At 43.7% G+C, this 16,053-nt stretch overlaps 1 protein-coding gene across 6 annotated transcripts in view; it reads left to right on the top strand.

The window, feature by feature from the left end:
* Window positions 1-16,053, top strand: part of ntng2a (netrin g2a) — a 92,714-nt gene that overhangs the window by 52,496 nt on the left and 24,165 nt on the right. For all 6 annotated transcript variants that reach the window (XM_072681476.1, XM_072681473.1, XM_072681472.1 and 3 more), the window contains one exon: window positions 13,794-13,966. In XM_072681476.1, the coding sequence (XP_072537577.1) occupies window positions 13,794-13,966 (173 nt within the window). The remainder of the gene's footprint in view (window positions 1-13,793; window positions 13,967-16,053) is intronic.

The following is a 16,053-nucleotide window of genomic DNA, read 5'->3' as shown; positions in this document are numbered from 1 at the left end:
ACACATGTCTTTCTAATGTGAACTATCCAACGTTCATCGCCTCACTCCTAAACTGACATGCATCACAAAAGAGCAACACTTTACATGACATTTCGGGTTCATCTTCACCAGCATCCCAGGAGCTATCAATCTATCCAGTGGCTGACCGCTAGGCTTATCACTGGGAATGTGCTCAAGCACGTTATACAGCCATGTCATTCGGCCACGCCGCTATCTGATATGTATCGGATTTAAGTAACACTTATGAAAGTGGCCCAAATCAAAGCATGCGCAAAAGAGCCGATCCAGTGGATCGGGCAGATCTGTTCATATCGAGTTTCGGCTATTTTAAGACCCACTGCCAATCCAGTATCTATTTTCTGTGTTCAGCCTCTGCCCACAGAAGGTAGCAAATCACTTTAGGGCTCTGCAGTGTGAAAGTGTTTTACAGAGGAAAATGAAAGCTTGTATACCTGCAGTGCCAGAGTGTCACTCTTTAAACCAACCACCTTTCCTGCATGAGTGTGTCAAATGTGAGCATGGGGCTACTCAGCTTACTGCAAGCGACACGGTGCCAGAACACTCACGTTTTAGAGGTTTCCTGCTCTAACACACCACTTTCAACTCAGGAAGGGCTTGTTAATTAGCGGATTAGCTGGATCAGGTGTGATGGGAGTAGGGTAAACACTAAAATGTGCAGGGCAGGGGGTCCTTCAGGACTGAGGTAGGGAACCACTAATTTTACACAAACCTAGCTAATGACTGATGGCTGTACATCTCTTGGCAACATCACCACTCCCCAATTTTCCTCGTTAATCACCCATCCCACCCATACTCTCCGCCTATCACATGTAATGCTCCTGATACTGGGAGGGTGGGGACTGACACATGCCTCCTCTGACACAAGCGCAACTAGCCAGCGCCTTGTTTCTAACTGCCCCCAATGCAACAGCACTGGGCAACCAACACGCTCGGAGGAAAGTACCGGGTACCCTTCAGCCAGCATCATACTACAGTGATGTGGAAACAGAGAGAGAGCGCCATCTTCCCACCTGGAGAGCAAGGCTGAATTGTGCTCTTTCGGGCTTGTGAGACTTTCCAGGAAAATTCCTGAAAAGCATCAGCCATGCAGCTTGATTTAGGGCGTGTCAGTGTGTCTTTGCTATCGTAATGATGGGCAAAGTACGCCTTGTGCAAAAGGCATGTGCTATGTCTCTTTATTAATTATGGGTGTGTTTTGGGCATAATGTGCAATGAACCATTCAGAGTGTCACTTGCCAGAACCAGGTGTGGTCTGACAGATTGCTATTTTAATGGTGCAGCTCCCTGGACGTGTCTGGGTGTACACGCATTGGGCTGTATGCGCCTGTGTTAACAATTCACTGCCAAGATAGCTATGACCGTCTGACTGTTGATGTCTGCCTAGGTTGTTTTCAGTCAGTGGAGCTCCTGTGTTTCCCATTGCCAAGATAGCGATACACCAGACATCCACCTGAACACACCTCATTTCCAGACCACTGCGCCCATCGCCGTAGATACATTCACAAGCACTGTTACTCTTTAAACAGGTGGAAGGTGTGAAAATAGACTGTTGGCAGGGTGTAAGATAGCAATGAGCATCACAATGCTCCTTGTGCAGGGTGGAAGATAGGGCCCCAGGACTGGAACAATGTACTTAGGACAGATGCATCTTGAATCTTCCCCTCTCACAGCAAGTGGTTTCGTTCTTGTACGCCTCCCATGAAAATGAAACTTGCAGTCTTTTTTTGATAGAAAAATGCTGTAGAAGCTGGAGGTGCTGGTATCACCATGATGAGATCCAAAGAGCTCTTTGGTGCCTTCAGAAAGAAGGTTGAAGATGAGTCTCAAATCAAGCATGTGCAGTTGTACATGTGCAATGTACAACATCTTTCTAATGTAAGATGCTGTACATTGACATCAACTTTGGAAAGAGCTGCCTGTAGATCTTAATGGTGACATTTTAGGTCTGTTAGGACTGGGATGAACTTGCTAGGGCAGACTGATCTGGCCATGTTGGCAGTTGTTGCACTTGTAGATTATTTTGCGGACAGTGGAACGTCTGATCTCTAAGTGTACTGACTCCTCTGCATCTACAACCTTCTTTCTGAAGGCCTCAGAGAGCTCATTGGATCTGGTCATTGTGACCTTGACCACTTACTTCACCAATCAAGAGCAGGCCAAGCTAGATGGCTGGGGTTTCAATAAGACAGGCTCCTCTAACCATGTTCTAATCATCTGCAGCTGATGTGCTGTAACTGATTCTAATGTTACACACTTTAAGGAGTCGGAAATGTAGGGGGTGTCCCAACTTTTTTTTTTTTTTTTTTAACATGAGTGCATGTCTTGGATCATTCATTTCAGTTGCGATACGAGCAAAACTGCACGTTTATCGCTTCAACAGACACTCGCACGACCATCCCACGCTCGGAAATCAAACCTTGAGGTCTGGAACTTTGAGCTTGTTAACAAGACATGTTGTCTCCCGACAAGCAAAGCCTGTATCTGTCTCTGGTACACTAAACCAGTGCTGATTTAAACTCCCCAGGCGTGATCAGCGCTAATGGACAGGGAACCTCTGCCCATTCCTCCTTCCGCTTGCCTTCAAGCCTTATGACCGAGGTAATAAGTCAGCTGGCCCGGCGGTAATCATGACGGATCTCCGTGTGCCGAGGGTGACTCTTGGGGCGCCATTTGTCCTCGTCTTGCCTGTGCTCTTTTTTTTATTTTTTTTTTGGTGTGCGTAAGCGCCTCATGATCAGCCTGGCAGCACTTCTGTGCAAATGAGAATAAATAGCGTGCGCATGAAGTCGGAGAAGGCTCGTGAGGCAGAGGAGTGGGGGGGCAAATAAATACGGGTCCCATTAGCGGCAGCCCCTGGCTGCTACAGAGCGGCCCACTCTTTCAGCGCCCGCCTTTTATCTGCCTGTCTGTGTTTGTTTATTCGCCTCTGCTGTTTATTCACCTAAACGCTGCGTTCTTCTCCAGCTTTTTCCACAAATCTTGAAAGGAATTCCGTTATTTAGTTACGGCCCGCAAAACGCATAAACGGGATAATTCCGATTCTGAGGGGAGAACCCAGCTGCGCCGGCTTTTAATACTGCAGCGTTGGCATGCATGCGCAGATTGACGTGTCGGTTCAAGCCAGGCCTGTATTACGTACAGTTCAGCTCAGCCAGGGGTATTCACACACACATACAACCGCTCAGTATAAGCGCTAATCTCAATTTAGCATTTCACGTCCCTGATGAAGAGTGTTACATTGACCTAGAAGCTTGAGTACCTGTGGACCCAGGTGTTTCCATCTGATGAGTAAAACATGCTCTAGCAAGTCAGGGCCAGACAAAACACAAGCTTGATCTGGGACTGGCACTCAGGTGTGTTGGCAGCAGGAGAAGAAACAGTACTGTGGGCTGGATTGGAAAATGAGCTAAATAGCGACCAAGGTTCATGTTGAATTTGCCCGATTTATACATTCAGTTCAGCCTGAAAAGGAAAAAAAGTTTGTAAAACAAACTATAACAAATGAACACAGATATAAATGATCCAAATTGCAAATTTGTTACTACAATAAATAACTGTGATGGACCTGTGGATAGCACACTGTTGTCTGGGTTTAGTCTAGTGAATCTAGTGGTCTGGAGGGCTGGTCTGAGATCCACTAGTCTAGTGAATCTAGTGGTCTGGAGGACTGGTCTGAGATCCACTAGTCTAGTGAATCTAGTGGTCTGGAGGACTGGTCTGAGAGCCACTAGTCTAGTGAATCTAGTGGTCTGGAGGACTGGTCTGAGAGCCACTAGTCTAGTGAATCTAGTGGTCTGGAGGGCTGGTCTGAGATCCACTAGTCTAGTGAATCTAGTGGTCTGGAGGGCTGGTCTGAGATCCACTAGTCTAGTGAATCTAGTAGTATAGAGGGCTGGTTTGAGCCCCACTAGTCTAGTGAATCTAGTGGTCTGGAGGACTGGTTTAGTAATCACTAGTTTAGTGAATCTAGTGGTTTGGAGGACTGGTTTGAGAGCCACTAGTCTAGTGAATCTAGTGGTCTAGAGGACTGGTTTGAATGCCACTGTTCTAGGCAATCTATGATGTTGCACAGGCAAGTTTTGATTGTCCTGAAGTAAAGTTCTGATTGACCTCCATACTTATGAGTCTGAAGTTTCTGATATTGAAGATTAACTAGGTGTAAAATACGGTCAGTACTAATACTGTACACCCAGCCTACAAAAAATATAATGCTAATCGGTGGCTGTAATCTTCCATTACTTGTTAGCTACATTAGCCACACAGATCCAAAAATGGAGGTCTAAAACTGAACAAGCAAACTTTGGACACACCAGCTTTTTTTTTGACAAGCTGTCACTAAAGCTGTCACTAAAACCCTCATTGAGATGTTTGCTGCAGCTCCTTGTCTTTCTGTGGCCTGCCTGTGCATTAAGGCCATATGTGTGTGTGTTGTGTGGCTGATCCTGGAGTCACAGATGGTCAGATAGGGGTTTGGCCCTGCAGCATGGCCTGGCACCAGCCCTGCACACATGAGAGCTTTTCCTGTCCTGCTCAGTGGGGCTTCTGCCCCGTGGTGTCTGGATATAGCTGCCCTGGATCCCTGTGCAGGCCCTGTGAGGGCACGGCCCTCAAACCCCTCACTTCCCACTCCAGACCCCCCTCCGAGGCCCAGGAAGCTCCCTGCTCTGTGTGTGCTTGTGTGTGTGTGTGTGTGTGTGTGTGAAAAGGTGTGTGTAGTAACGCTCTGCAGTGCTGCTGCTCTAGATTTTTGGATGATTTAGGGCCTTCTGAGGTACAGATTGTTTATCGATCTTTATTTACCAATCAGCCATAACATTAATACCACCTGCCTAATATTGAATAGGTCCCTTTGTGCTGCTGCAATAGATCTGACCATTCGAGTCATGGACTACACAAGACCTCTAAAGGTGTCCTGTGGTATTAGGCACCAAGACGTTAGCAGACGATCCTTTAAGTCATGTAAGTTGTAAGGTGGGGCCTCCAATGAGCATCAGTGGACCTTAGGTCTCCATGACCCTGTCGCAAGTTCTTTGGAGCCTTTTTTAGGGAGGTACTGACCACTGCATGCCAGAAAATAAAACCCACAAGACATGCCTGATGTTTTGGAGATGCTCTTACCCTTGTGGTTGTCTAACCCTCACATTTGTCTTGCTTCCAACACATCACGAAAATGCTCAGATGCAGCTTTACAAGCCTGTTTACCACCCTGTTATTTTACCTAATGAAACACATATATTTGGTTTTATGGCAGGTTTGTGAGGGGGAAAATATATATGCTCCCCTTTATTGACTTATTTACTTCATTGTGATCGAGCTAGTTGCATAGGATAGCATAGCATAGCCTAGCAATGTAAAAAGAACAAATTATTTTTTGTAACTATTTCTGAGTCTTACCAAAAGGTGTCCTTTCAGTGTCCAGTTGGCTTGATGTTCAGTAAACTGACCAAAGAGATTGTAGCCGAGCAGCTGGGTTAGCATTTAGCCTGGCACTCATTCATATAGCCCTGATCTGCCCTTCTTTCCTCTACAGTTCCTAGTGTTTTTAGCTTTTAGCCTTTTTAGCCACTCCGTAGGTTTCCACCTGTAGCTCCATCGTTTCTTCGAGCAGATACTCAAACCTTTATACCCTCGACTTTATAGTCTCCTAGAGTAGCCGCTGCATTTAGCTTCGAAAGAAGTTTACTAGTGGGCTGGGTGTATGTCAATTTTGGAGGCGAAAATATAACGATCAAGACTGTTGCGCAACAGTTTTGGGCTCTTGGAATTGGCCTATTTCCAGCTCTGCTTTGGTTAGTTTCTTCTCAATAAAGAGACAACATTGTATGAGCTTCTCCACAGTTTGTCACTGCCATGTATCAAACTCTCATTATTCAAATATACCAAGAAAAGTACAGTTTTTCATGCAAGGGCCCCTCAAAGTGCTCTCCTCCGAGAATGTTGGACTGTCCCAGGATGTTGCATTTGCGGCAGTTTGAAAATATATGGTTGGCTGGCTTCATGTGTCTTGAAGGAAGCAGGTGCTAGCCCTCAGTCCTGTCTTTTTACAATGACTTTCACTGAAAAATCAGAAAGCTTTTCCTTCTCCTGTAAAGAAGGGGGGGGGTTTGCTTGGCCGCGACACAATACAATCTGGTTACCGTCTGTTTCCATTGACCCACTGCCTTCAATCACCCAGCTTTGCTAGTGCAAGTAATCCCAATTGAACCTAAGGAGTGTGTATGCATATGTTCTCTCACGCACAGCACACACTGCCCCAGTCCTCCAGAGGCCCAGTATAAGCTCTGAACTAACACCACAGCGTCCTCAGCCTTAGCGTCCTTTACAGTGGCGCCAATGATGTATTCTGTCCTTGGTTTTTAATCAAGGGCCTATACTGTCCACTTTGCACTTTTTTTGTGAGGTGTCAATAATTCAGAATATTCATGATGGTGACGGTGCATACCAATCCTGCGGCTGATACGCATATTGCATGTGCGTTCGCACCCACTACCCCAGCGCATTTACAAAACGCCAGCAGGCATTTATTCAACTGTCAGAGCAGACAGATTTCTTTTATCGAGGCTTTTTTTCCCCCCTCCCAATCCTGTCTAAGCGGTGATTGAATCGTTTAGAGTGCGGCCCCTCCTCGGGATGTCGCAGGAGTTACCTGACATGAGATGCAGAGAGAGCATTTAAAGATGCAGTCAGTGCATTATTATTTATATTTCATGCTTTTCATTCTATAGCGAGTTATCATCTTTGATTTGGTCGCAGATTTAAGTGTGCCAATGATTCATCAACAACAGAGAATTCATTCCCTGGTGTTATGGATGTACGTTGCTTATGAATTCAGTTAAACGGGCCAGTCTGCATGTAGTAATGTATGCAGTGGCTTTGAAATGGGGGCTGTCTGTGTCTTTAAGTGGCTCTTAATTGTGGCTCAAACTTTTCTTATTATAGTTCAGATTTCCCTCCCCTGTCCATACACAGTCCATTCAGCTTTGTCTAAATTCTTTTTTTTTTTCATTCAGTTTTTTTATCCCAAAAAACAGCACATCTGCATATATCCAGCACCCCCGCCAATAGAAGTCTAGCCCCGCCCATTCGCACTAAAATTTGTAAGTTTGTGTGTTTCCAACTGCTTTTTGAATGACAGATCAGGTTGTTTACATACAGCATGCCTAAAACAGCCTCCTTAAGTCAATGAAATAATGACGGGGCACTAGAGGGCACTCCAGTCTGATGTTGTTGTTGTTGTTATTATTATTATTATTATTATTATGTGTTCATAGTAAACTTTTGTGCAAAATGTAAATAACTGATTGTTGTATACAGATAGATGGCAACAGGGCTGTCATTGTTTTGAAAACTTTTGAACTCACCAGCCTAAAACTTTAACACTAACACTGCTTCATGCAGAAAAACAAAAGAAAAAAAAACTGTATGTTTTTAGTAATGTTTGTTATGTAACACATTCGTCTACTCTCCAAAATGAAACAAAAATCCTGCCTGAAAGACAAAAATATATAATATACAGTGTACGCTGTACCATCTGTGGTAGTGAACACACACACACTAGTGAACTAGGGGCATTGAGTACACACACACCCAGAGCGGTGGGCAGCCAACTCCAGCGCCCGGGGAGCAGAGAGGGTAAAGGGCCTTGCTCAAGGGCCCAACAGTGGCAGCTTGCTGAGCCCGGGAATCAAACCCACAACCCTGTTATCGATATCCCGGCGCTCTAAGCTCTGAGCCACCACTGCCCCATATGTGACTTTGGTTTGGACCAAATTTCCTCAGATGCAGTTTAACAAGCCTATTTACCACCCTGTTATTTTACCTCAAAGTGTAACATGCCGATTGTCCTTTTAGCGTAGTCGTATTTGCTAGCAGGGACAGTGTTGCCATCCTCTCAGCACAATGTGCTGTTAGCAAGCTATCAGGATTTTTGCTGTTCATGCGGTTTATGGCATGTCACGTGTGTGTTTTCTTCAAGGTCTAATAGGAGGTATAGGAAGAGGCCAGGCTGCTCATAAACTGGCTCTGGGAGTCATTTGAACTAATACCAATATGGGGCAACCAATCAGAACAGATCTCATTTGCATAAATCTGTCAATAAAGGCACTTAAACAGAAGCAGCTTGTTAAAAAGTCATAAAGAGAGTTTGGAAAAACCTACACGTACATCATAACCAGAGAAAATACACAGACTGTTGCAAGCAGCACTAAATGCAGCGATGTTCCAGACAGGTTCACCCAGCGAGAGACAGCGCCAGCCCCATCATGGGCCTGAATTTTAATCCCGGTGCTGGTTAATAGGACTGCAGCAGCCCACATTGCAGATCAGGTCAGAGAAATTGGTAAGGGCCCTCAGCATGCTATAATTGATTAATGCCTTCCTGAATTTGGGAATTATGCGCTCGCTCTCAGCAAGGAGCGGCCCCGGCTCTCCCCAAAGGCAAGGCTGTGTGAAACGGAGGGAGCTGCCGCTGATTAATTTGTCATGATAGAGGCTTGATGGGCACACGGTCTTGGAGAAGTCCCAGAATGAAAGAGACTGTGATTGACACTGAGTTTTAATTATGGCTTCCAGGTCTCGGAGGGCGGCGGCAGTCTGCTTCCAGAGGCCCTTGGAAGAAAAAAAACAGACTTAATTAAAGTAAATGAAATTGAATAAAACCCCACTATGTCAATTATCCAGCTCTATCTGCCATGTTTCCAGTGGTGGGAGATGAGAGGAAGTGGTAAGAGTGCGATAGGGAGGAATGTGGACACATTTAAACTGCCCCACGCGAGGCTTGTCTAACCATTATGTATTTGTTACAGACCGACTGTAAATGAATTGATCTGTTAGGCTGGATTAGACTGAATTAGACTGTGATAAAGCTTGAATTTACTGTAGCTTCAGAATTAGGACTGGACCCAGCGAAAATTCATAAAACTGATATTAGCTGATATAACCTTAATAAGAATACTGGAATTTCATGTAAAAGTACTGCCTCAAGGTACCCAAGGTCACTGTACAAAGACAATCACTTGGACGTGGACTCTATAAAATAAAATGAAATAAAATGAACAATAAAATTCCAAATGTTTGTGGACACTGCTTCTAATAAATACAATTGGCTGTTTTAAGATAAGATAAGATAAGATAAGATAATCCTTTATTAGTCCCACAGTGGGGAAATTCTCAGTGTCACAGCAGCAAAGGGATAGTATTATTTACAGATTATTTACAGGTAATTGCAAATGACTCTTAATTGCACATGGGGGGGGGGGATTGCACATTGTATTTTTAAGCTGCACCCATTGCTGACACAGATGTGCAAATGCACACACACACACACACACATACAGCCTATCTAGTCCCTATTCAGAAGTACTGTTAGTGGAATCAGACTCCCTGGAGCAGAAAAACCTGAACCTACTGACACCATAACTAATGCCAGGCGTGGGCTATAGGGGTATAAAAACCTCAGCATTGAGCTGCTTTGGAGGTGCGCTGGTGAGCAACAGAATATTAGGAAATTAGGTCTAAAACTGAAAACTGAACTGAAGCAGGTGGGTGTCAGAGGACCGAAGAGAATGTGGAGGTGAATACCTATGAAGAAGATCAGAAAAGTAAGAAGGTGCCGGACTTTAAAGGGGCCAAAATAAAGTATTTTATACTGTGTACGGAAGTGGACAGGGAGCCAGTGCAAGTAGCTGAGAGTGGGAGTTAAATGTTCCTGTGGTCTGACGTGTGGAAGGGCCTAGCACCTGCCTTCTGGACACACTGCAACTTCTTCAGCCCACAGGCAGAAAGACCAAAGAGGACAGCATTGCAGCTGTCAAGCTCAGATGTAATAAACGCCTGGGTAAGGGTCTCAGCTGCACTCTGTTGGTTCCATAGAATTTACCACTTTAGAGGTTCCTCACACTCTGCATATCTCTATTCCAAGCATGGTGGAAACAGTGGTTCTTCTATGGTGTCGCTCAAAGAACCATTTGAAGCCCCTCGATTTTTAAGAGGGCGCAGGACAGGACCATGAGCTTTGCCATGTTCAGATTGCATGACCAGCATGACTGAGTGACTATTGCAGAGCTGGCGGTTAGTGTTCTCCTCCAAGCATGTTCAGCTGCCCAATGCTATGTTGTTAGCAGCAGTGATGGGGGTGACCAAGCTAATGGGGGGATTTGAGTGAAGTGGAGGCAAAATCTGGCAAAATCAGGCAGAAATCAGCAGAGTGCTCTTTAACTTTGACCAGGTGGTCTCAAGTTCGAATCCAGAGCCATGCCGCTTTGCCATCAGCGTCCAGAGCCAGAGAGAGCACAATTAGCCATGCTCCCTCCAGGTGAGTAGATGGCGCTCTCTCCCCTCATCACTCTTAAAGAGATGTTGGCCAGCACAGGCATCTGTTAGCTGGTGTGTCGGCTGCCTGGCTACAGTTCGAAAAGAGGCAGTGGCTGGCTTTGCATGTGTCAGAGGAGACATGTCAAGTCCTTACCCTCCTAGTGTCGGGAGTGTTGCTAATGGTAGGAGGAACTACAGAAAGGTAGGTTAATCATCAGTACCAAAATGGGAAAAATAGGCAAAATTTTGACAAATTAATTATTAATAAAAATAAAAAAAGACTTCCCGTAGGAACCCTGCAGAACCTCTTTTCTAATTCTAATTATCTAATTAAATTGATGTTATCACTTTGTTATCTCAGAGCAACCAGCTTCCCATCATCCTGTTGACCATGTACTTGGCTGTAGTCTGCACAACGTTAGGCATGCTTTTACTTTACCAGCTAAAGAAGTGAAAGTTATCCAATCATTGAGAAGTTATGTACTTCCACACGGCATCAACTTTTTCATTTAAATTTACAGATGGCAACTGCGAGGTATAATCTCATTATACAGCAATATACGCCCTAATATAAGGTTTAGTTACTGGGCGTCCTCGTGGAAATATATAGGTCAGCTTCATACATATTTCATGCAAATGGCTAGTTGCTCGGTCCATACTTCATGCAAATGGACAGTTGCTCCCTCCAGTGGGCAGAAACGCATTGGGATTCCACTCATTTATTTGATTACGAAGATTGTAATTCTAAAAGTCATAATTTCCATACTAACCCGCTTTCCGCTTTGGACCCCTTTAATCTCGGCTCTTCCTAAACTCCGCTGGTTGTTAGAGGGCCGGAGCGTCAGCTCATAAGCTTGGAGAGCGGATGCTGTGCTTTGTGCCGCTCTGCAGGTTTTTCGTATATATCAGTTATATCACTGAGCTTCTACAGCAAGGCAAAAATACTTGACAGCAGATGCCATCTCAATATCTCCCATTTATCCTGATTAGGTGTGTAATCACATCTCTCTCTCTCTCTCCCTCTCTCTCTCTCTCTCCCTCTCTCTCTCTCTCTCTCTCTCTCTCTCTCTCTTTCTCTCTCTCTCTTTGTTCTCTGTTTCCCCTGGAGCAGTTAGATGTCATTTACTGTCTTCAGTCTTTGAGTCCCCACTGCACTGAGCTTTTTCGTAAGAACAAAGCCTTATCAAGTCTAGCCTGCTCTTGTCTGGCTGGTCTGTAGACTGCTGTCACCTGGGCTGCATGTTCTACTCTTATATTACGCTCCAAGACTGTAGCCTGGCTACAGTACGTTCACATCTGACCTGGTCCTGACCATACAGTCTGAAACTTCAGTCAGAGATGTAGTAGAATTGCTAAACTTGCAAATGTAACAACTGTGCAACTGTGCAACTGTGCAAATGTAATGCAAAAGAGTGGTGTCGGTTCCACTCTCATACATATGTTTCATGCTTGGTTTATTGTAATAAAAAATGGTAGATATTGAATAAGACATGATATTTACTGAATCTTTCATATTAACTTTCATATTACTAATATTTCATTTTAGTCACTGAATAATTCACAGTAGGTCTGGACCAATTCAGGGTAGTTAACAAATAATTAATAGTAGTTGATGAATAATTCATAATAGTTCTTGGATTATTTGTAGTATATAATAATTAATGGTAGTGACCAAATGATTCAAAATAGTTGATAACAAATTCATAGTTGTTACTGAATAATTTCTTGTAGTTACTGAATAATTCAGGGTTGTAACTTCATAATATAGTTACCAAATACTTCATAATAGTTACCAAATTATTGATTGAATTATTTGTAATAGTAACTGAATAATTGATAGTCGTTGAATAATTAATAGTAGTTACTGAATAATTCATATTAGCTACATAGTAGTTCATAGTAGTTACTAAATAATTTGTACTTCATAGTAGTTACTAAATTATTGATAATAGTTATTGAATTATTTGTAGTACTATTGAATAATTTCTAGTAGCTACATAGTAGTTCATAGTAGTTAAAATTAATATTTTTTGCAGTTGATGAATAATTCATAGTAGTTGATTGATAGTTCATAGTAGCTACATAGAAGTTCATAGTAGTTACTAAATAATTTCTCGCAGTTATATATCATAGTATAGTAGTCATAGTAGTTAATGTATAATCCATAGCAGTTGATAAATAATTCATAGTTACTGAATTATAGTAGTTACATAGACGTTCATACAGAAGTGCTTAATAATTTATATAAGCTACATAGTAGTTCATAGTAGTTACTGAATTATTGATGTTTTTCAATAATTATTGATTATTTGTAGTAGTAACTTAATAATCCATAGTAGTTGATGAATGATTAATAATAGTTACTGCATGAATTCGGGTAGTAACCGTAAAAGTGCTGCAAATCCTGTGGGTCACTTCAGTGGCAGAAGTCGAGATTCGTCTCCATAAAATTCAGAGTGGAGCAGCAGTAGATTACTGCAGAAGCAGCTGAGCCTCCCCCAGGTCCTAGTGCCCTGCCATTTCTGCTATTTTCATTTTAAAATTGTAATTAATGATAACTATGTTACTATACCTTTAAGGCTCATATATATGAATGACCTCTCCTAGTTTGCTGCCCTGTATCGTTCCTCATTTACCAGTAGTTCAGGCTGAAGTAGTCCACACAGTGGCTGCACGAATAAGGGCATATATATGTAAGTAATAAAAGTGTTGGATTTTGTGACATAACAAAAAAATGAATATATTGAAATTGGGCTAGTATTGCGACTTAGTTTGGATGTGTGGAGACTCTGGACATTTTGACACTTAAAGGTTTTTGGTACATCAGAGAGAGAAAACTGGGTTTTGTATGATACGAGTCCTTTAAGTAAGTCCTGGGTTGAATAAATGAATAATAAGCCTGCAGTTTAAAGGCGAGAAGACAGCAGATGTGATCTAAGGTGATCTCCCATGTTGGATGAGTAAGGAGGCAGACTGTGATGTCATGTTGGAACCAGGCCCTGGATAAATGTCAGCGATGAAACGGAGGAACAGGAGCAGAACACCGTGCCAGCAGAGCCATTCAGTTTCATTTCGGTTTCAGATTGTAATGAAATGCAGCTTTCAACCAGCACATTAGCAGGCAGTGCGCTACTGCCTTGGCCTGAGCTTAGGGGCATCTCGCGAATAGTCTGGGGATTGGGAGAAGCTATTGTGGCTATTTAATTTCATCCAAAAGGGCTACACCTCCTGCAGCTATTCAGCCCAAGCCATTCACTACAACACCTGATACAACTAATTAGCTCATGGCTTCGGCCAAGTAGGCAAGCTAATGAGATATCTCGGGCGGCTGGAGTGAAAACCCAGGGCAGGACACCCTCTGTAGGATAGTCCTTGCCCTTGGCTCTACGGCAGGCGTGCTGTGGTCAGAGTGCTAATTGGTTTGTCTCTCTGTTTCTCGCTCTTTCTCTGTGCCTTTGCAGGTGTAAGTGCAACCTTCATGCCGGACAGTGCACGTTCCGTGAAGGCAGCCTTCAGTGTGACTGTGAACACAACACCACAGGGCAGGACTGCGCCCGATGCGAGAGAGGCTTCAAGGCCAAGTCATGGAAACCCGGCTCTTACCTGCCCACGCCTAACGGATCCCCCAACACCTGTAAGTGTGGCTGCCACTCTCAGACGCGTTATAGCCAGTTGCACAGCAATACAACCAAATTTAGCCCGGGCATTTAATCCAGTCCAATCGGGGCAGTAAGCACACACACACACCTGGAGCATTGGACCTGGAGTAATGAGGGGGGGGGTTAGTTGCCTTGCTTAAGGGTACCTCGGCTGTGAGTGGGAGGAGAAAGCGCTATTCCTTCAGTACCCCACCCCGACTATCCTGCTGGACTAGGGGATCAAACCAGCGACCTTTAAGTTCTCAAACCTTTTTAATCCATTTAAATAATAATAATCAATAAATACTCAACTGCTCAAAATAAAGGTGCTTTAAATGGTTCTTGGCTTCTATAAAGAACCATGTTTATAATAGAGATGTGTGGAAAAGTGTGAAGAACCTTTACATTGGTTAAAAAAAAGGGCCCTTTAAAGCACACACACCTCTAATACAAACGTCCAGGTCTTAAGAACCTCGAAAGAACCTTCACTTAATGAAGTACATGTTCAAGTAGTCTTGCAAAACTCTAGAAGTCCACGTGAGTACAGGACACACGTTTTTTAGAACTGCAGTGGAACTTCTGCATCTGCCCTCTTTCAGTTCCTGCAAAGAAAGTGAAGTTTGTTAGGCTGCGTCCCAATTGCCTACTACACACCAATACTATAAGGCAGATGCTATATGCTTAATATATGCGCAATAGTGTGGGTTTGGCAGGTTAGTACACAAAATATTAATGCCCTAAAGCATTTCATACTAACAGCAAGTGATGACAAGTCGCTATGCCAACATAGGTCTATGCAAGCTCTCCAGCCTAGAGTTTGGATTCTCTGCCCAAGCCCGAGCCTGAGATTTCCCACCACTTTCCTCGGGCCCTGTCAGGTCGGGCTCAAGAAAATGGTCTGTGACGTAGGCCTACGCATTTTAATGTTTTTTAAATTTCATATAAAGCTGTAGTGTGATGATCACAATATAGCAGAATCACACTGTGAGTGTAATAAAGTTGCACGAGTTAGATTGTTATAATCAGGCATAATAGAGTAATAGAGTGAGCAGTGCGCACACGTGAGCTCCTCCACTTGTCCAGGTTACACTTGACCTGCAGTGCACTGTTCAACTGGTTCAGACAGAACATGCACAGGCTTAGGTAGGGTTGTGCTGGATTTTTTTGGGCCAGATCTAAGCTCTACTCTAGCCGCTGTTGTAACTGCACTTGCTTTGTTATCTGCCATTTATTTGTAACTTTTCCAGACGTTGCTCCTCCCTTACCGTCTCACATTGTTTGCATTATACTGAACTTTGACTCTTTTATCTGTATTTTATACTAATTACTCAAAAATGACTTAGTATTAATAATTAGTACTAATTAGTACGCAAAAGACACTATTCTTCTATTGGTCTGCAGATGATTAAAGCATTGTTAGAGAGGATCCTGGAGGAGCCTGTCCTATTTAAACCAATGCACACATCAGATCTGACTCATGATAATTAGTAGGACTTAAACACACACACACACACTTTGCAGGAGGAGGATGTGGTGTTGTCACAAACTATACAGAAATCTGTCACCTTTGCATGCAGGAGCTTGTCTCACTGTGGATGCCTAAATACACACACACACACACACACACACACACACACACACACACACACACACACACAGCTCAGTCCACTTTAAACCCACAGTAGTGAAACACTGCAGCCAGACTTCTCTCATTGTGAGCTGTAAAAATAAAGATACTGCTCTGTTTCCAAACATCTAACCCTTTCTCTTTTGTCCCCTCTCTCTTCACCTCTCTCTCTCTCCATCTCTCTCTCTCTCCCTCTTTCTCTCTCTCCCTCTTTCTCTCTCTCCATCTCTCTCTCCACCTCTCTCTCTCTTTCCCTCTTTCTCTCTCTCCACTACTCTCTCTCCATCTCTCTCTCTTTCTCCCCCCCTCTCTCTCCATCTCTCTCTCCCTCTTTCTCTCTCTCCATCTCTCTCTCTCTCTCTCTCTTTCTACCTCTCTTTCTCTCTCTTTCTCTCTCTCTCTCTCTTCCCCCCCCCCTTTCTCTCTCTCTCTCTCTCTCTCTCTCTCTCTCTCCAT

This window comes from Salminus brasiliensis, chromosome 6, assembly GCF_030463535.1.
Source record: "Salminus brasiliensis chromosome 6, fSalBra1.hap2, whole genome shotgun sequence".
Lineage (NCBI taxonomy): Eukaryota > Metazoa > Chordata > Actinopteri > Characiformes > Bryconidae > Salminus > Salminus brasiliensis.
The sequence above is the reverse complement of the archived record's forward strand: the minus strand, read 5'-3'. Positions and strand labels throughout refer to the sequence as shown.